Source organism: Electrona antarctica (genome assembly GCF_951216825.1).
Source record: "Electrona antarctica genome assembly, chromosome: 10".
Taxonomy (NCBI): Eukaryota; Metazoa; Chordata; class Actinopteri; order Myctophiformes; family Myctophidae; genus Electrona; species Electrona antarctica.
The window spans coordinates 22,708,748-22,731,247 of record NC_136791.1 but is presented as its reverse complement, the minus strand read 5'-3'; the positions used below and the strand labels follow the sequence as shown (position 1 = coordinate 22,731,247).

General features: G+C 46.6%; 1 protein-coding gene across 1 annotated transcript in view; it reads left to right on the top strand.

The window, feature by feature from the left end:
- The window catches only part of lrmda (leucine rich melanocyte differentiation associated), a 299,326-nt gene that overhangs the window by 215,598 nt on the left and 61,228 nt on the right, over positions 1-22,500 (top strand). The window contains exon 5 of the mRNA XM_079513038.1: positions 2,285-2,411. Within this exon, the coding sequence (XP_079369164.1) occupies positions 2,285-2,411 (127 nt within the window). The remainder of the gene's footprint in view (positions 1-2,284; positions 2,412-22,500) is intronic.

The window sequence follows — 22,500 nt, the reverse complement described above, 5'->3', positions numbered from 1 at the left end:
CCCTCCGGCTGACAGAGCCTTGTCATCCGCCGTGACCCGGTGATGGGCGGGTCACCTGCTCACAATGACCTCTCTGCATGTCTCCCAAGGGCATCCTCACGTTTCATCATGGAAATGCTGTCCTGAACAAGAGGGCCCAGGCCCTTTTAACGGGGGGAGAGAGAGGTGCAGGAAGGGAGTAACGGGGGACAGGGGACGGGGGATCTGGATTGGTTGTGCTGCATGAACGCATTGCACGGGGGCACTCTACCAGTGTTGCCAGATTTTTGTGAGAGAAATATAAATAGGCAACCGGGTCTAGGAAAACAAGTGACTATTAATAGGCCACATGAGCACTTTAAATCTATACTGTGTGTACGTATTATGTGTCGCGATGCGAGCTTGTAGATCTGCTATTTTCAAAAAAAGTCTGAACACAAATCTGGTACGGTGCCCACTGCCACGAAACATTTTCAGATGGGGTTTGGGGACAAATACATTTTATTAATTCTATTTTGGGGTACTTGACACGAAGATGTTTAAGAACCATTGGAAACTACACTTTAGAAACAACCCCCCCGAGTCCCAACCCATACCTACCAATAAACATCGCATGGATGCACCTGTGACGTATCCTCAGTGATGTATTCCAAGGTCATCGGGGTTTCGGGTCTCTCGAACATCATACCCGTCACTCAGGCGACCCAGCCGGGGTGATCAAATCCCGACTTACGTCCCAGTAGCTACCCTCAATCAGTCCCATTAGGGAAAAACCAGGGCCACACAATCCGTTGGAACCACTCCAGAACTACTCTGCCAGGGCTGGGAGGTACGCTTATGGCGCATGAAAGGACTAGAATATGGGTTGACTCCTGTCCGGGCCCCTCCTACATCTCACCAGGCCCAGGACCTGTGCCCAATATTTACTACTAAACTACTTCACAGAAAAACAAGTCCAAAGTTGCTTATAATAAGCAAACATGACAGCACTGCACTCTGGGTTCCTAGGGTTATAGGAACAGGCCTACTGTGTGATCTGTAAGTACAAACGTATATTGGGTCAAAATACAGCACCAAAGTAAAACCGCTCAAATTTAAAGTAAAATAAGTAAAACAAAAAAAGTAAAATTGTACGGTACTCGAGTAAGTGTACTTAGTTACTTTCCCACCCCTGATTAAGGGGGATCTATAATGTCTTTAATGTCGCCCCGCCCAAACCCTACTCCGCTCTCCTCTTTGCCAACACAATTAACCCCCACTACATTGTGGCAGTGCAACGTGCTGCCGCAACGTGGGCCATTCGTTTTTACTTAAGACACGTTAATGTCATTGTCAATGGAGTGGTGGGAAGCCTCCGCATGCCCACCTCATAATCCTCAGGTGTTGAAAACTTGACAAGTTCCTTTTCTCTTTTGTGTGTGTGTGTGTGTGTGTGTGTGTGTGTGTGTGTGTGTGTGTGTGTGTGTGTGTGTGTGTGTGTGTGTGTGTGTGTGTGCGTGTGCGTGCGTGTGTGTGTGTGTGTGTGTGCGTGTGCGCGCGCACGCCATTTCCCCTCATCACCATCGCCATCATCAATTTGTCACGGCTCTCCCCTCTCCCCACACGCGGGTCCTGTCTGTGCCCATATCCACCACGTCCCTTCGCACCCTTCACTTAGAGGCACTGCTTGCATGTCTTTTTCGACTGCCAGCCAGCCCCGCCAGCATGACACACCGGCTCCTTCTCCATCCACGCCTGCCTGTGAAAGGATCTGTTGTCATCTATGTATTCCGACCATTATCTCCTGACGGTTTTTTCTCCCCCCCCCCCCCCCTCCCTCAATGAAAGACGGAGAGTGTCTGTAAAGATCTGATGTGATGCTAGCAGAATGACAGCTCTCTGGCAGACGGGTTGGATCTGCTTTCGTTCTATTTATATGCGTCGTCCTTTTTATTTTTATCACCTTTTGAAGGTTATTATGTGTGTGTGTGTGTGTGTATACGAGAACCGATATCGTTGCCGTGAAATCTGCATTGCTGTTAAATATTATAGTTAATAAGGCTTCTCTTCTTCTTCTTGCGCGTGATGTATGTTGGTGTTTTCTGTCACATTGATTAATGCCAGCATGCTTTGCACGAATAAATGCCACGCTGTTTTCATTAGTTTGTTTGTTTGTTTTCACGCGTGTTTCAAGGTTTCCGCACACACCAGTGAAACACATGTTTTAAGACTGTTTTCTTTTCTCTCCCTCTCTCACACACAATCTGTCAATCTCTCTCTCTCTCTCTCTCTCTCTCTCTCTCTCTCTCTCTCTTTCTCCTCTCAGGTACTTTGTTCTGCACAAGTTGCCTCGGCTGAAGTTTCTCGACAGCAGGAAGGTGACGAGGAGAGAAGTGGCGGAGGCGAAGGCGAGAGGCGCGTTCATGAAAGTGGTCAAGCCCAAGTCTGACACGGTGAGTTAGGCTAAGCCGTCCCCGTTCCTTCCTGCTGCTGCCACCAGACGTGTTGAATGCGGTCCTTTTTCCTCTGAAGTTCACCAGATCACGCTCTCTGGCGAATTTGTCACATTCAACCGCCTTCCTCTCTTCACTTTCTTTTCTTTTCTTTCATCTCTCTCCCTCCTTTCGTCCTGTGCACGGCCGTGTGTCAATCTCTCCTTACAGGGGCGCTGCTGTGGCCCTTTGAACAGAGGCCTCAACCAAGCACACACTCTCTCTCTCTCTCTCTCTCTCTGTCTTTCTCTCAAACATTCACTCTTCTGAGGATAGTGTTCGTTTAATAAGACGAAGAGAGTGAGTGAGTGAGTGCGTGCGAGCTCATGCGTTGTGAGGGCCAAATGTAAACAGACATGATCCTCTCAAGAGAATGGTTGAAAATGATATTTAGTCTTGTGTTTACAATTAGGAAAAGATTCAGGTTAGTATGAGACATTTAGGGGTTAGGGGTTATAGGTTAGATTTATGCCAGATTTGTACTCAGTTCTGCACCGGAGGAGCAGCACACTGAAAATAGATCTACAAGCTCTCAACATGGCTATTTGTGGGCTTCAGCTATAGGGTTGGAGTTAAAAATGTGCATAAATCATGTAATTCATAAAATTGCAGTCCTAAAATGTTGATGTGTGTGTGTGCGTGCGTCCATGCATGAGTGCATGTGTGTGTGTGTGTGTGTGTGTGTGTGTGTGTGTGTGTGCGTGTGCGTGTGCACGCGCGTGCGTCTGTGTGTGTGTGTGTGTGTGTGTGTGTGTGTGTGTGCATGTGACCGCAGACTGACCTCATTCTGTATGCATGAGCCCAGATCAAAGTGGACGTGTGGCTGTCCGGCTGCGGTTGTGTCACCCGGTATGACACGGGTGGCGATCGGAGTGACAGCGCACGTACATGCCAGTCACAACCGCTTAATTATCACCCGGGCCGTTGCACTCATTCCTCCCGTCTCCTGTTACCACCCCTCCTCCTCCTCGCCTTGTTTTTGGGGACACGGCACTAATTAGAGCTGGGTTGATGTTGGTAAATATACACCATTCCTTGTCCCGTATAACCCTCTCTCTCGCCAAAAGCCCTCATGCGACAGCGTGGTGCAAATGAACAGCTTTGGCTCGGACTTGATTTGGTGTAATTGCAGGATCATGAAATATTTACTGTACGGATCAAGCCGGGCCCTTTGTCTGTCATTCCTCCGGATGGATCCCCACGGGCTCTCTGCTCTGACGAGAGAGAGAGAGAGAGAGAGAGCCCGGGAGGTAAGGATGGATCCGGAGTGGCGAGAAGAACAAAGCCGCTTGCCAAATGACAAATCAGAAGCATGCGAGTTGAAGCGGGGGTTTAAAAGTGCAACGGGGAAAACACAATATTTATCGTCGCAGACAATCAGCTAAGATGGTGTACTATAGTCTTGGTGTCAGTTCACGCGACGCTTTGTTCTCGATTCTTTTCGTGCAAGTGGCAAGCGAGGAAAAGTTAAAACATTGAAATAATTTAACCCCCCGGTCTGCCATGTCTGGTAGATGGCGAGCGAAGTGAAAACACGGCTCATCCACTTTATATAAAAGGAAGCGGGGGGACCTTTACAATGCTTTTTGGCAGGCGAGAGTCACTTTATAAGATTTTATTTACACAGCCTGTCAGTGGAAGAGAAATGTTTGCTTTGGTCGCTGCAGCCCTCAGATGAAAGCCCAGATAATCTCTCTGATTCCAGTTGACATGATGTGTGTGTGTTTTATATGTTTGTGTTTTTGAACCATGCTGCACATGATTATTTATTCCTTACGCAAAGTAAAAGGTTACAGCTTTGATGTAATTGTGCCTTCCTCTCATTATATTCAACGTCTTTGCACTTACATTTTTTTTCTCTCTCTTTTTTCCCCTCCAAATGTCTTGTTTCCGCTCGGCTGCTTTCGAGTAGGTCTGCGTGAGGTATAGGGTCCACTCTGGAACAGAGACGTTTTGAGTGTGACCGGACATGTCCCGTGCCGAGGCCCCCTGGGACGTCAATGGCACCGATCCCCCCCTCCCGACACAAACACCCCCAATAACGTTTGTTTTGAGTCAGATGAGACATGATGTGTCGGCTGTAGCCGCCGCGGCAGGGCATGTGTACCTCTCGCCTCTAATTGGCTCCCATCATCGGAGCGGTCGCACGCTGACCAATGGCGCGGGTCACCAATTAAGACATGAGTGCTGCCGCCGACAAGATGGGAGAAGCATGGGGTGGGGGGTGGGGGGAGATGGCGATGGCGTAATTAGATATTTGTGTTTTGCTTTTATGTCTAGTGCAGCGGGGTGTCGCTCATAACCGCGGCAGGGGGGGCGGGCGGCGTCTGGCATTAGCTTCATTACAAAGCATGGTAATTAGCTGTCTCGCTGTCTCATGAGATGTCCTTTGAGTCTCAATTAATGTCTGTAATGGAGAAATAAAACGCGGGGGACAAACAAAGCAATTTGGGGATTTATCTGTCAAATTCTGCTGCATTTGAAGTTGATTTCATAACCGTGCGAACCCTTAGCGACCGTATTCTGGGCGTGTCATAATAGGTGAACGTTATGCAAAAATAACGGGCAAACACTGGGTTAAAATTGACATTCTGCCAAAAAAAAGGTCAGATCTACGAGTTCACAAAGCGACACATTGTGAGCTAAGTAGATCTGTTATTTTCACTATTCGAAGTACAACAAAGTGTATTGATCTCTGGTGGGTGGAAACCATACCGTTTCTTACAGGATTCAAATTCAAAAGCGTCAAAAGTATTTTGTGTGGCGCTATAGTATGATCAAGCGGGGGGTTCAATTACGAAAAAAATAAACACAGAAAGTTAAAATATATATAGAGATATGGCGCCCGCTGGCCAAGTGGTCCAGGCGCTGCCACATATAGGCTCTGGCCTGACAGCGTGTCGCGTGTTCGAGTCCCGTTCATGACGACCTTTGCTCTCCCCTTCTCTCTCTCCCTCTTTCCTGTCCGTCTTCACTGTAATTATCAATAAAGGCACAAAAGCCAAAAAAACTAATCTTTAAAAAACAAATACAGATATAAGAGTTTCAAACGTTGTTGTGAATGGAAACAAAGTTTCCCTCGACAAACGTTTCCGACGCGCGCCATCTTCCCGCCGCCGTCTGCCGCGCACACAATCGATACATTGTGACGACGGCCTTATTATTCCATACGGGCAGCTGCAACCTATAGCGGGAGTGATGCATGCCCTTCTTATGGCGGGCGTAAATCAGAAAGAGCCTCCCCGTTCTCTATCAGATCATACCCGTAGCGTGATATATTGGAGACGGTTAGCGGCCATGCTATGACAGAGGCAGCGGGCTGAACTCTGGAGACCTCTGTTGAGTCACGTCAGAATGGAGTGTGACCACAGTTTAAACTGCTTTTCAATCATGCCATTATGGCAGGGCACTGTGAGCCGCCACATGGTTCTGATAAAGCAGTTATGGTACTTTAGTACAATATGAATAGCATAACTTTTCGTACATTCCCGACGTTTTCCATGTCTCCTAAATCACATCCAGAGAGCCAAATGGCTGGTTGTTTTCAGGAGGAAAAAAAAGCAAAAAAACACACATGCGCATTCACATGCACATGCACATGCACACACATACACATGCACACACATACGCACGCACGCATGCACGCACGCACTCACGCACGCACGCACGCACGCACGCACGCACGCACGCACGCACATGCACATGCACATGCACATGCAAACACAAAGACACACACACAGAAGGGTTCACAGTCAAGCCATTTGCAAGTACAGATTTAACAGAATCAAGTCTTAATCTTAAGAGTGCTCTGAGCCATCACAAAGTCAACCTTTGTCGGAAAAAATAAATAAAAATAGCACCATATTTCTGCAGGTAGAAGTTGTCTCACAGATGATGATTTTGCAGCTCATTTCAACAACTTACAAACGATTCTTTTGACTTTAGATATAATTGTGTTGTAATTGTGGGGGATATATAATATTATATAACATTTGAAAAGGAGATTTTTGAAAAAGTAAAACACGTAATAAATAATTACTATATGATGTGCCAAAAACAGGGACCCCAGGGTTGAAGTGTTAATTGAGTGCATGTCCTTTCATGCTGGAGTGGTCATGACACCATAAGTGGGTGACAACAAGCTGTCTCTGACATATCTGTATATTTTGGTGTTTTCGTCTGCTTCCAACCATATACGAGAGGGGGGTAATTTTCTCCTGTGGGACTTTGTTTCATTGGATTTGCTGAGTGGAAAGGACAATAAAGTGGAACTAAAAACGTTAAGAGACAAATGAGACGAGGGAGCCGGGGGACAACAACATGATGAATAAATACCTGGAATAAACAGGGAGAAACTCAGCGGAGGCTATTCACCAAAAAAAAACCGCAACACTAAGCAGAGTCAGAGTGGAAAAGCCTTGAGCTGTATTTTGGGAAATTGGGCGTGTTGGAATGCCATAATGCGATAATTCTCTTTCAGGAGTTAGAGGTCATGGAATGCGATGGCGTTAAACCACGCAGAGTCATTTGGACTTTCGGAAAATACATGTGGTACACTTTGGCGTCTTTCCTACCCTACCCCCCCCCACACACACACACACACACACACACACACACACTCACGTGCACACACGCGGCACACATACATACACGCGCGCTGCCACAGAGCCCACAGCATATATTGCTGAAACCTTGGGGCTGTACTGACCATGTCTATCATCACAACACTTTGACAACGTGCTCTGTTTTCAGATCTCCAAGCGCCCCGCTTAGAAGAACGGAGACGACAAAAAAGGAAAAAGAAAAGCACAACGGATTCTCAACCAGTTATAGAGCAACATACTCCCATTCCTATAACAACCAGTTATAGAGCAACATACTCCCATTCCATTTCTTTGCCACATGCTAGAAAAGAGCCTTTTTCGCAGCGGGTATAAGTGACTGCACTCCCCCTCCCCCCCTCCCCTTCCCACCCCTCGATCTCCCGCTAAAACACGACCCCGTACAGTAACGTAGCCGCGTCAGTGACATAAGCGTTCAGCGGGTGTCACTTAAATTTATGCCCGGACGCGTGATTTTCCTGACTGGATTTTCTAGCGCCGGGGACAAGAAGTTGCTCTCTCTCTCTCTCCCCCCCCCCCCCCCCCCCCTCTGTGTATAATGCAAAGCAGACTGCATTGCAGGGTGGCTCGAGCCAGCTCCCCCCGATGTCCCATGAGCCTCTGCTGCGCGCGGGGTAACGGCTCGTCGCTGGAATTGACAGTGACAGAGCCAGGAAAGTCCTCAAGTGGATCTTTGGAGTGTGTGTGTGTGTTTTTTCTTTTTTTTTGCAGACGTTAACCTGTTTTAGTCAGCAGCAGGCATTCATTTTGAGTTTGCGCTGAGGAGGAGACCGGTCCAAATCTCAATTGTTTTGTTCGCTGCAAGCTTGCAGGTCGGCTATTTTCCGACGTGCGGCGCTGTTGTCATAGGACGGTGTGTAAACTCGTCTTAAGATAGATTGTGTGGATAATTTAGAGACCCATGATGGGGGCATTTTGTGATCCTGTACATCACTGCGGCCTTTTCTCTTCCTCTCTTCGCATTGGCAGCTCTTCCGTAAAAAGACATGAAGGGATATATTTCAGATCGGTTGTTGGCCCTCTCTTTCTCAGATCTATCCGGTGTGCGCCACCACCAGTAAACCATGTTGCCACGTCCCCCCCCCCCCCCCTTCCCCCCCTGCGCCGGAGAATTATGAGTTCCCCCAAAGACCTCAAACATAACAAACGGCATGCAATATTGTGCTTTGTGAATGTGCCGTCAGTGGGTTTGCTGAATCATTTTTGCTGAACAAATGTGTCCTCGGAGGGAACTGGGAAGAATACGGCTCTCAACAGGGGCAGAAATATACAGCCCCGGCAGATTGCTGTGGAAGCAAGTTTATTACCGCGCTAGTTCTCTGTATTTCCACCCCGGGCACGCCATTATATACATCTTGATTTCTCCTCCTCCTTTTGGTTCTTGACACATTCCTGAATCGGTATGGATGGATGGAGCAAGGCCAGCATTATGGATTGAGTGGTAGTAGTGAGCGATATGTAACCATAATAGGCTCCTGCCTGCTTTATGTTTGGACAAATAAACACGCTGATGGATCGAGTCGATTGTATGATCTGCTTCCTCTCAATTCCCCCCACTCCCCCACCCCCCACACACACAGAAAGCACGAAAGTCTTAAATTCCGCTAATTGCATCACTCGAGGAAACGCTGTTCTCTGTCATTTAAGGACATCTTCATCCCACGAAAGTTGTGTCTGTTTAAAATATGTTGGACGTGTTTAGTTTCCCCCCGATAGTTGAAAGATGCTGCGTCCCTCGTGCCAGATAAATCCAGAGAGCCGTGTTCCATGCTCCTCAGGTACACGTGGGTGTGTTCCATGCTCCTCAGGTACACGTGTGTGTGTTCCATGCTCCTCAGGTACACGTGTGTGTGTTCCATGCTCCTCAGGTACAAGTGTGTGTGTTTCTCAATGTTTGTGTCGCTGTCTGTCGGGGGTGGAAACCTCATATGTCCAAAAACTATTCAAAAAAGCAGCAAAAGTAGCAGATCTACAAGCTCGAAGCGAGTCGCTTCGTGGCACGTTTTGGGCTTGCGGATATGCTTTTTTTGGTGACGCTGTAATATGATCACTTGGGGGTGTTCATTTACGGGGGAAAATAAAAAAAACACCGAAAGTTAGAATATGAAGATAGGAGGTTTGCGCCCGACAGCGACCGATATGTATCTGGTTTAGACTATGAGGTGTCGGGCCCGTCCGGCGTTGGGCCCGGTGCTGACAGCCCCCCCAGCCCCCCCCCCCCAGCCCCCCATCCCGGGCCAGAGTGCTCTGGCAGCTGGGGAGAGGAGAGGTCAGGCGGGGGTTAGAGTCCCGGAAAACAACGGCAATTAGAGGGAGTGAGTCACAATGTCCACATAAATCTTCCAGGCCCTGCACATCATAAACACACAGTAAAACTTTAAAGCACATTTAATTGTAAGTAATAGTGCCAGGATTGATTTACAGAGCTCGTTCAAAGCCCGGAGACATGGGGATGCGTGACCCGAGAGTCGCGTCACTTTCAACGCGAGAGCCATGATGGATGTGTTCCTCACTTTTGGCCAAATGCACGGCATAAAAACAAACACGTGTGGTGTGTGTGTGTGTGTGTGTGTGTGTGTGTGTGTGTGTGTGTGTGTGTGTGTGTGTGTGTGTGTGTGTGTGTGTTTAAAGGCTTTTTATTAGACGTTGGCGCAGCCCGGGTTATATTAACTGATTTTCCCCCTTTCTCTCTCTCTCTCTCTCTCTCTCTCTCTCTCTCTCTCTCTCTCTCTCTTTCTCTTTCTCTCTCTCTGCTGGCATTGGAAACATGGTGAGTCTCTGTGGTGAAGCATTTGTTGTCTTGCCGTCTCCTGTGTTTAGTGGTGGGGTTTGAGGCCTGTCAAAAACGAGTCGAACCCTGGTCAGCAGTAATCACGTCTCTCTCTCTCTCTCTCTCTCTCTCTCTCTCTCTCCCTTTACTGATATAGAGTTTTCATAAACTTTGACAAATTATGTGATTATTGAGAGGCGAGCCTTCTTTCTCTTTTTTCCCCCTTGTTAGTCCATAAAAATAACGTATACGCATGCCGTTCATTTTATTGTAGCGATAACATTGAGCCATCCGAGCGTGGCATTTTACAGAGCTCCCCTTATTGTTGCCCAATCTCGGATTTAAGTCTTCAGGAATGTTCCTTTTTAGTGTAAAGTTTCTCGAAATCGAAGCCCTGTTCTTTTTCTTATTTTTTAAACAAAAAACAGGAAACTGCACGCAAACGGGATATTCAAGACCGAGGCGTCACCGAACACCGATTGGAGTGATCGCTGCGCGGTGTGGTGTGGTGTGTTCGTACGGTGTACATGCTGAACAAGTCCTCCATGACTCACAGCCTCTCTCTTTCTCCGTTAAGAATGAGCCCCTGTCATCTATATAGCCCCACCACGGTGTCACCGGTGAAAACCCATACGGATCCCATGAAGATCCAGCTACAGTATTATAATAACGGCAGGGATTTTCTCACTTCGGTTACACTACTTATCAAACGGGTGCTTTTAGCCGCTATAAGCCGCCCCACCTCGATTCACACTTCAGCCTGAGATAGCCAGAGCTACAAGCTCACAGCGCGTCACAGGTGTGACACGCTGTGCGCTTGTAGCTCTGGCTATTTGTGGCACGCACGGCTACGTTCGGCTTTTACAGAGCCACAGAGTCCCAGTCGTGACCATGGCCCTTATAAGGCGGAAATCGTGCCAATTTTCTCTCTATTGCTTGTGGTGACACAGAGATGCTGCGAGCGACCCCATTTGACAGACAGCTGGCGTATATTTGTGTGTTTTTCTGAGTTGTGAGTAACACTTTGTGTCAAGTCTTAAACCCCTCCACTGGGGAGGTTTCTGGGTTGCGTGCCAAACTTTGGGTATGTAGCAAAACAGCTATTTGTTTGTCTCTCACTGTCTCTCTCCCCCTCTTCTGGTTGATGTTAATCGCCATCGTCTCAACGCTCACATTATGAATGGCTTTGAAGTCGATTCTCATCTTTGGCCCCGGCTCACTTATTATAATCCCAAAGATTCTGATTTTTATCAGATGATGAAAAGTAGTGCCGTTGTTGCTTTGCGACGTGCGAGTGTCACATGATGACGGTAATGAGCGTTGCTGATGCTGTAGCTTATAATCTCCGCTAGATAAGCGCACGGCTGTCTACAAATTAAAAGTTTGACTTTTCCGGTTCGTATGATACATACATACATATATATATATATATGCTTTGTTAAAATTAGTGTTGTATTCTTGTAGCTATATATAAATAAATGATCAGGTCGGGATAACAACAACTCAGTTGAAGTGCAACTGGAAGTGAACCCAAAACAATGAGCAGATGAAATCGGAACTGAAACACACAAACATGTACTGTAAGTTGATCGTACTTCCTTGTGGTGTTCTCTCTCCTGGTTGGACAACATCGCTATCCCGACCTGATTCAAATGTATTTTTGTAGAAGACTTAGAGTTACTGAGCAAAAACTCATAGCAACGGTTACTAGCAAACTTAGAGCATTAACCTTTTTAACCAATGTTTTTATTATTATTAATATATTTTTCAATACTATACTTCCACCCCATTTAATATGTTTCTATTGGTCATACATGCCCCAGTCACAACAGGAGGACAGCATGACTCGTCTGTCAGCAGCAGCAGTAGTTGTTGACTTTCAGGAGAGACAAAGAGTGAGAGAGAGAGAGAGTAAGTATGAGAGAGGACGCCAGCCAGCTCTGAGTGTCCCACCCCATTGAAGTTTGTGCTTACAGAGGCCTTCTTTGTGGTTTTTAGAGCTTGTCAGACATGTCAGGCTACGGGATAGAGAGGGGGGGAAAAAAGAAGTATATTGTTTCCAGCCACTTGGATTCCTTTCCCCGTGACATCTGCCACTCTGCCCAGATGATAAATTCTTGCCTCATTAAGTGTGGGTGTGGGATTACAGGCTGACAACACATTAATCACTGGGCTGGGAGGTGGCAGCTAAGCGAGGGCCTCCTCCGCGCACCAGCCACAGGCATTGTTAACCAAACTTTTCTAATGTGTCACTCTCCTCCCGTGACAGCCCATAATCAATCATCCTGATTGGCAGGGCTGATAGATTACACTATTTATACTCGGTGTAATGAAAGATAGCGTTTCCACCTACTGTCATTGTGGAGGCGGTGGCGATTGGCCACGCCGCCCGCCCTCCCGTCCGGCTGGCCGGCCGGCTGAATGGAGGCCGGGGGAGGAAGAAAAGGACGGAGAGGAAGGGGAGACGGACTTTGGCGCGGCATTGTGAACTTTTAAACAGACGCTGGCTGAGGTCCTTGCTGGCGGTTGAGGGCGGTGGGGGGGGGGGGGGGGGTGGCTTGGGGGGAATTCATAGGATCCCCCGTCCCGTATTGTCCCTGTACACGGTTATAGCCTGGGGGGGGTTTGTAGTCTTCACACAAGCCACCGTTGGCTTTTGTCATGCGCGTCGCTATCGGTGGCAGGTCGCGCTCGGGCAGGTAAAACTCTGGCTTTGTCTGCCCACGGATCGGGTTTCCCCCGGTGACCCCCCGTTTGGGTTCTAGGTTGTCAGGAGCTCCTCTGTTCTGTCAGAAAAGACAGAATGATTTACACGTGTATAACAACAAAATGACAGGACACCATATACTGTATGTGTGTGTCCCTGTCAATGTGGCAACGGCTCAGTTCGGGATAATGGATTTCCTTGTTTTGTCTTCCTGCTTTTCTTTTTTAGATCCATGTTGCGTTGCTTTAACAGCCCCCGCCTCCCCCCTGCAGTAATTCCTGCATGGGAACTGTGGATGTAATGACACACTGCTGATAGCCTTCAAACATAATAAGGTTATGTTTCTTTTTGTTCACTTTCAGCTGTACGTCTTTGTCTAGAATTAGAGATGTCCTCAGCGCACTGAGAGAGGATATTGGATATGAGGCTCTTAGATGAGAGGCTGCCAAGTATTTGGAGAAAAGAAAAGCGGGAGGGAGGGGGTATTGTTGGCGAGAGTGAGTGAGTGTGTGGGGGGGCCAGGAGGAACAGTCCATCATGCTTTTTGACAGGCCGTAAATCGGAGACTTTTCTTGTGTGAGACGGTGTGTGCTGTCAGGAAATTAGTTAACTAGACCATATTATGGAGAGCCCAGGTAATTTACCCTCAGAGATGCAATCGCAAATACCTAGCATGGGGGCCGCATCCCTGACCTGACATTGCTTTGTGTATAATGCAAAAATCTGGTGACATGCTCAATGGGTTCTGTCAGCTGGAGGATTGAATTCTCTGCCTGCTGCGTCTCAGTTTGGAGCGCGTTGGTCAATTATTTCTGAGGCTGTCAGTGTGCGCAAGGCGCGCGGGGAGACGCTGTTATTTAGTATGTGTTAACTCTGCATCATTAAGACACTCGCCTGACAAAGAATAGGCACACACACACACACACCCACCGCGTTATTTATTTCGATTTCCCCAGACGGGATGGGGAAAGGAGGGTGGGGGGTAACCTTCAAATGCGTTGACCTCTCGGTTGTTTTGCGTTTTGTGAAATCCACCTCGGTCCATTAGAAACGGGAGCTGTCGAGACGACAGGGAATCGAATGACCGTGTGCCGAGTCGTCTTATCTGACGCGGCGATGTTCAAAGGGAGAAGTCTCCATTTTGTTTGGACAGGCGGCTTTGATCGCGCGCTGGCAGCTTGATGCCTGTCCGTGTTTGCTGAGTACACAGGGCCATTCGCACGCACGCGCGCGCACACACACACACACACACGCGCGCGCGCGCCCACACACACACACACACACACACACACACACACACACACACACACACACACACACACACACACACACACACACACACACACAGACACAGACACTTCAGCATGGCTCTGTGTGCCTGCAGTGGTGGGACGTACGACTACATGGATCTACTCAAGTACTGCACTTAAGTCACATTTTGAGACACTTTTACTTTACTCAAGTATTTCCATTTTCCAATAATTTATACTTCTACTCCACTACGTCAATTGTACTTTTATACTTTACTTGAAAACTTTACTTTCAAGTAATATACAGTAATCTGCAGTACAAGTCATGATGTGATGTTTTATGTTTCTTTTGTGTGTTTGTTTGTTTGTTTGTTTGTTTGTTTGTTTGATGTTTGTTTTACAATTGTAAGTGCTTTTACTTTGGTACTGTAAGTAGAGCATATTTTGACACCAATAATTTTGTACTTTTACTCCAGTAAAAGTGCCTTTTACTAACTTTAAGGGATTCCTACTTTGTGGTGTTGCTATACGTTTACTTAAAAAAGAAAAAACAGAGTGGTGCTGTACTGTATTTGTGCTGTACGTAGGCCTACTGTACTGTAGTTCTGCTATTTTTGAAAAATCGTGAAAAAGTAAATGCAAATCTTTGATTATATATTCTTTCAGAGCGAACGTTTTTAACTCAAATCTTTGCTTCTGGGTGGTCCCTGGAACAACATATTTTCAGATGGGGAACTGCGCCTCTCCCTGCTGGGACCCAAAACTAGATTTTGTTGTTGAAACTCACGATGTGTTGATCGGCTATTTTCACTACTTTCTTCTAAGGCCCAGAATGGGGAGTATAGGAGGCCAGGTTAAGTGTTTAATTCTATGACATGCTCTGTGTCATAGAAGGGGAAACAGTCAGGACCATCTTTACTGAACCACGCCAGGATGAGACATTTTAAATGTAATCCATGTGAAAGGAAAAGCTGGACCCCCCCCCCCCCCCCCCTCCCCTCTCAACCCCCCCTGTGATGATGAACGGAGGAAACCTGATCGAGTTCAAACTCGGCATCACCTCTTTCGCAGCGAGGAGGACATGATTAGGAGGTGACAGCTTCTGTAACAACATCTCAGCATTTGTCTTATCCTCTTCACTTTTATCTCTCTCTTCTCTTTCTCCCCCTCTTTCTCCCCCTCTGTCTGTCTGTCTGTCTACCTGCTCTCCTCTCCTCTCAACAAGTCGGGCTGTTCTATAATTAATGTCCCCGAGGGCTATGCGCGGGTCAGGTGTGTGTGTGTGTGGGGAGGGGGGGCAGGTAGGTTTGACACCTCCACCTTGTAGCTTATCTTCAACGTCGGGTGGAAACCTTGCATGTCAAAGACTGTTATTTTGAGGAAATTTGGAAATAAAGAACCCGCGTTGTTACTTACAAGCTCTCGTAAACACTTTCCATTGGTTAAATGAAGCCTGCACTTTCACTTTTGTTATTTTTGGTGGGGAATAACCAAAATAGCTTGTTGGTCTTGCAGATGGGCTATTTTCTGCTACTTTTGTACCGAAGTGTGACGAATTAAGGCATTGATTTAATGGTGGGGGAAATAAAAAATAGCCTACATAAAAAGTTGAATTATGCCCGTCACGTTATGCATGCGGGATGGCTGCAGGAGAGCCAGCCAGCCAGCCATGGAGTGGCTGAGAGCGTGGTTTTTTTCGGGGGGAAAGGGGGAAGGGGGGCAGTGGTTGAAGAAGTACTAAAGATTTTTACTCGAGTAAAAATATTAGTACCACAATGTAGAAATACTATGTTACAAGTAAAAGTGGTAATGAGAATTTACTTTAGTAAAAGTACAAAAGTATTGGCACAAAATATGGGCTACTTTAAAGTACCAAAAGTAAAAGTGTTCTCATTATGCGGAATGTTCCATTTCAAGTTTTCAAAATGTATACAAAAATCTTTGTGGTTAATGTATGTTTATAGTAATAAAAAAGTAACTAGTAACTAATAAATAATATAATTTGGGGACACGGTGGCAGTCGGTAGTGCTGTCGCCTCACAGCTAGAAGGTCCTGGGTTCGATTCCCGCTGGGGACGCTGTGGGTGCTGGGGGCGTGTTCTCTCCTCCGCGGCATCAGTGCCCATACCCGAGGGGGGGTTGGCGAAAGGGCCTTTCTGTGTGGAGTTTGCATGTTCTCCCCGTGTCCCCTAGGGTAGGTATCCTTACAAAAAACATGCAGTAATCCTGGTCTCTAAACTACCTCCCCTGGCCAGCCGTTGCGCCTGATGGAGGGGAAAGGAACTGGTCAGAATAACGTGTTCCTTCCAAGCGCTACATCCGATGAAAAGAAGCGCCCAGGATTACATTAGATAATTGACACTGGGTGAAAAAAATAGGTTGTAAAAAATAAAATAATAATATAATTTAAATAATTATTGTCTTCGTAGATGTAGTGGAGTAGAAGTAAAAGTACTGAAAATTGGAAATACCCCACTAAAGTAAAAAACAAACCATGTACTAATATACAGTACTGTGTGTGTGTGTGTGTGTCTGTGGGGGGGGGGGGGGGGTCGTTTGCCCCGCAGTGTGTGACTCCTCCACCTGAGGAACAAAAAGGCGGGCTTTCCAGGGGATTAACCAGTCAAATCTCCTGCATTAAGAGCTTAGGGTGTCAGGGAGCCTCACGTCTGAGTGACAGTGAAGAGAACCCATGCACAGTTCCACACAGAAGGAGAGAGAGAGCGCCACACGCATCCAGTCTGTCTGCAGAAGGTGCTCCACTACGCTGTACGGTGGTTCTCAAAGAGGGGTACCGGGCAAGGACCCCCCCCCCAGTGGTCCCCCAGGGGGGGGGGGGGGGGGGGGGCACTACATCTGTGAGGCAAATATTGTACTTCACTCCACTACAATTATTAGGAAACTTTAGTTACTAGTTACATTGTAGATTTAGATTAGTATTACAAAAATGCATTACCCATTTCAGTCCTATTATATACAGTATACATTACGGCCATTTGTATAATAGACGGATTTACTTGTAGATCTGTTATTTTCAAAATAATTGTATACTTTTTATACATTTGAAAACTTGTGAAATGCGACATTCTGCATAATGAGTACTTTCTACTTTGATATTTTGATACCTTTCAATATTGCTATTTTGATATTGCTGTATTGATACTCTCACTTACCTATAAGTAAAAAGTGTGAGTACTTTTTCCACCACTTCTGCAGCTCAGCTGAAGAGGATTGTCCATGCAGTGTGTAGCCGTTTGTCATGACTGTGGTTAATCTCATTTGGTCAGTCAGGCAGTCTGAACTCTTGCTCTACCTTCCCGGTTACAGGCTTGAGGCTTTAGTTCCGACACTATTATTGGTCATTAGACCGACAACCTACCTCAAGAAGGAGAAGGTCGGGAGTAGCTTATTGTCTGTATCAGCCGGTAACACGCGGGAGTCTGTCCCTGTTACAATGCGCTATAGACCCCTGGGAGATGGATTGCTGAGGTGGAGCGCCACACCTACCATCAGGTCCCAGTACTTCCCGCACGACTTGCTGTACCAAGCCGTGCTATACTCATTCGCTGAGTTGGCGGTGCCCGTGATCGAACCCATGAAGTTGTGGTCCAAAGGCGAGAGCTCTACCGACTGAGCTACCCGGACAAACCTCCATCTCAAACAACCTCAAACCCTAACCTAACCGCAAGCACGGGAGCAGCACATGTTTGAGCGCTAGTCCGGCTGTCAGACTATTGGCTGTCAGACTATTGGTTGTCGGACTTTGTAGTCTGTACTCAAAAATTGGCAAAAGTAGCACGTCTACAAGCTCGAAACGTGTCGTATGGCGGATCTGCTACTTTATTTTTATTGATGTAGCAATGATTAAACATACATGTACATTTTGATGTATCCGGCATGTAAATAGGATCTGCTACTTTATTTTTATTGATGTAGCAATGATTAAACATACATGTACATTTTGATGTATCCGGCATGTAAATAGGATCTGCTACTTTTGATGCTTTTGTGTGACACTGTAATATTATGTTCAAGTAGGCCAGTAGGGTGTCAATTTACAAAAAAATAATAAAAACAATAAAATATGGAAATAAGCTTTATCTGCCTGACAGCAGCGGTATATGCTTTAAGTACCAAAAAGTAGTCATTATGCAGAAGTTTTTCCCCAAAACATTTGGAAATGGAAATACTCAAGTAAACGTACCATTACACTTGAACTTTAGTAAATGTACTTCCCACCACCGGTTGAGTAAATGTACTCCCCACCACCGGTTGAGTAATTGTACTCCCCACCACCGGTAGCTTCCCACTTAGTTTATTGGTTGTCTTCTGAAAGACTTCAGAGCTCCTTGAGCTGTTCTATTCATCTGAGAGCTTCAAGTGTTCTTTACACAACACACTCTCTCTCTCTCTCACACGCACATGCACACGCATGCACATTTCTGTTACTATACCTGTGAGGACATCAACATTTTTGTATTTTATTGTTATAATGACCATTTTTACCTGTTCTCTTTTGCCATTTTAAACCTTAAATGCTGCAGTCACATGGGATCAGGCAAGCTGTAGACGACAAACGGCACCACCTGCTGGATGGCACGGAACATTGATGCCGTCTGCCGTTTACCGTCGCCGGTTCTGGCTGCCGGGCTGCCGTGCCGTCCTGTCCCGTTTACCGTCCTGCTCCCGTCCATGACTTCCAGTTTGCCGTCTACCGCTTGCCGGATCCCATGTGAATGCAGCATTACCCTTAGGTTTTTAGGGTTATACTTAGTTGCATGCCAGTGTCGTACACCGGAAATAGTCCTACAAGGACACAGCGCAGTTTATCTACTAGTTCTAAATAGTTGTGGGGACATTTAATTAAAAGTAATGCACACACACACACACACACACACACACACACACACACACACACACACACACACACACACACACACACACACACACACACACACTGCATTGAGCAAACGTGAGTGCCACCTCTATACCCCCTCCAACCCTCACACACAGACACACACACATTCAATGGCCACTCGTCCCTTCGTTTTCCTACTAGTCGAGAGGCCCGTTCTCCCTTTTTATCCAACTCAGGGTGTGAATAGAGGAGGACAAAAAAAACACAAGATGAGAGAGAGAGAGAGAGAGAGAGCGAGAGAGACAGAAAGGGGGCGAGGTGGACATCGACAGTCTCCTTCATCACTAGAGGTGTTTGAAAGCACCCGCGGGGCCAGCCTGCTGCTATCCCAGGGTGCACCGGGGGTCATGGTGGGGCCGGCGGGGTCAAGTGACACTCGTGTGGCATTCATCCGTCATTCACGGGGAGATGTGCGGGGTTCGGCATGAAGTGCTATATCTTGCGCCAACCCTTACCCTTCACCCCTAAACCTATTTGTAATTATTTTTACTATTTTGAAAAACATTTTAAAATAGCCGATCTACAAGATCACAACGTGATCGGCTAGTTGAACTATTTTCATGTTTTTCAAGATAGTAAAATATGGCAAAGAAGTTTAGGGTATCGCGCCCAAGATAGAGCCAGAAGGGTTCAGGGAGATGTGAGGGCTTTGACATGAAGAGTTCAGATGGACACTGGACTGGGTTGAAGAGACTAAATACCACGCCTGCACCGTCTCAGTGTGGGACCCAAGCACCTGTGGACTTGTCTTTTTTTGTTGTGATGCAAGTTGCCGTTCGGCTCTATTAAAGTCAGTGGTTTCCCAGATGTTTTCGTGTCAAGGACCCTGTCGAGGAGATCTTGTAGATACGCTACTTTTGATACTGGTGGCAGCGGTGGCCGAACGGATTGCGGAGCGGTCTTGATACCGGAAGGTCGCCAGTTCGAATCAGCAGTCCGACACGTTAAAATTACCACCGCTGAAGTGGCCTTGAACAAGGCATTGAACCACTACGATTAAATGTTCTATGAGCAGGGCCTGGCTGGAAACAAGTTATTGAGCTTAGCCCAGATACCCTGGGTAAATATAGTAATCATTTCATTTCATTTCATTTCATACTGTTGTGTGGCGCTGTAGTGTGATCATTCAAGCAGGGCATTCATTTACAAAAACAACGAAAAAGTTAAAATATGGAGATGCCTGTACCTGGTTACCCCAGGAAGACTAGAGGCTCAGAGATGCCTGTACCTGGTTTCTGCCTGTACCTGGTTCCTGGTAGATGCCTGTACCTGGTTTCTGCCCAACCGCAATATTCTCTTTGACTTTGACGATACACCCAAAGGGGATCTCGGTGTCTGACTGAATTGTCTGACATTAGGGAGACTATTACTATCTGCTGTTGAACCTTTAGGTCGTTGGCACTGAACAGAAACCTGACAGATTCATGGCTTCGCTGCCCAGGACTGCTCTACCTGCTTTTTACTGTACTGTACTGTACTGTACTGTACTGTACTGTACTGTACTGTACTGTACTGTACTGTACTGTGCACGTTCATGATGTTGAATCAGCACCAGTGGGTCATAAAGCTCCATTAAGACATCCAGTTGAGCTGTAAGTCATCATTACAAAACAAAAATGTACATCTCGGGACAACTTCTTAAAACACAATTATTAATTATGAACCTAAAATGAATTGAAAAAAATCCCTGAGTCGAGTGGGATGGCGTGAATACAGGATGTACTGTCATAGTAGACCGCCAACAAAGCACTTAGACATAGACCGGATCCTTGATACTTCTCTCTCTTCGCACCCCCACTGCTCTTTCTTTCTCACTGGCTTTGTGTGTGTGTGTGTGTGTGTGTGTGTGTGTGTGTGTGTGTGTGTGTGTGTGTGTGTGTGTGTGTGTGTGTGTGTGTGTGTGTGTGTGTGTGTGTGTGTGTGTGTGTGTGTGTGTGTGTGTGTGTGTGTGTGTGTGTGTGTGTGTGTGTGTGTGTGTCAGATTTCATCATACATTTGATTATGTTTTCCTCATATACAATAACCAGGTCATGATATAGACGAGGCCAGCTTCCAAAAACGCATTCTACCAGAAGATTCAAACTTGCGACGTGGACCTTGAAACGCTAATACATTTTATTGGATTCCCATTAAAACCGAGAACGCTATTATTATTAAGCTATTATTATGAAGCTATTATTATGAAGCTATTATTATCAACTTACGTGTTTTTATGTTTAAACTTTTAACACAAATCTTCTTTTCTGGGCTTTCCTGCCACAAATCATTTTCAGATGGGGATCCGTGGCCAAACACAAACAGAACAAGTTTGAGAACTAGTGATTCAGAATAGTCAGGGGATATTAATAAAATCTGGCAATACATTTCTTACCAAGAGTTTTCTTCACCAATGTGTTTGTAAGGGTGTCTGCAAGCATAGCCCACATTGGTTTCTATTCAGCCACCCTAGGGGAATTTTTGACAGCTGCTGAAAGTTGGGGTACCATCAACAACCAACATGTTCTAAATTGTATTATACTTTAAGTAGCATGTGACGTGTCAAACTAGGGGGTTTTCATAATAGCATTAGTTTTGCACGAAAAACACTCCTTGGGCTAAATTCGGCCATAGCCTCTTGCCCAAAATGTGCCCAAATGTGCTGACCTCATCACATTTGTGATGACGGCTAGGGACGTTTTTAGCCCAAGGAGTGTTTTTCATGCAAAACTAATGCTTGGAATGGATTCAGAATCATGAACGTCACATGCTACTTAAAGCATAATTAAATTTAGAACATTTAGCCTTATATTGGTTGTTGATGGTACCCCAACTTTCAGCAGCTGTCAAAAATTCCCCTAGGGTGGCTGAATAGAAACCAATGTGGGATATGTTAGTGGACACCTTTACAAACAGTCATTGTTGATGAAAATTCTTGGTAAGAAATGTATTCCCAGACTTGACATAATTCTGATAATATTCCCTGACTAGAAGGCATATTTTGCAGAATGGGCCTCAGGTCTTATTGGGTCAATCTCCCGCCCCCGTCGCCTTCACTGGAAGATGAATCTGGTCTCTTGTCGTTGGCTAAGCCTCCACGACTGCAAGCCCTTCTTCGCCACAACATCTAATATCATGTAAAGGTATCGTCACCCGATACGGCGGTGCCACGCAGCGGGCAGATGGGAAAGGGCAACAATGGGGCCATCACTTCCCTCCCTGGCGTTTTGTCTGCCAACTGGCAAGAGTTGTCCGTCAGCAGACGAGTTCGTTCGGCGGGGGGAGGGGGAAATCCGAGACGTGGGCAGAGCTGCTGCGTCTGCTGCGGCGTCTCAGACTTTCATCACACCTGGGCTAAGAGCGGCAGCGAGGAGCAGCCTGTCCTCCTCCTCCCCTCCTCCTCCTCCTCCGCCCGCGGCCGCTCTTTAGATGGGCTCACATCCTGTCAGACTCATCCGATTTCAAGACGACTGAGTGCTTTTGTCAGCCGCATTCCAGACACGTCTTCTTCTTTCTCGTTGGGGTGGGATGGATGGGATGGGGCGAGGTGGGGCTTTTTGAAGATAATGTGTCTTATAATGTAGTCCTCGGCTCGTAACAATAGAATCATTGAAACCACGATGGCCCGTCGGGTATGGGCGCCGAAAGTACATAATTCATGATAACGTGCTGTATACCGGGAGCGATCAAAACAGGAAATCGTCGAGAGAGAGAGAGAGAGAGAGAGAGAGCGAGCGAGAGAGAGAGAGAGAGAGAGAGAGAGAGCGAGAGAGAGAGAGAGAGAGAGGACCAACAACCGAGTCCAGA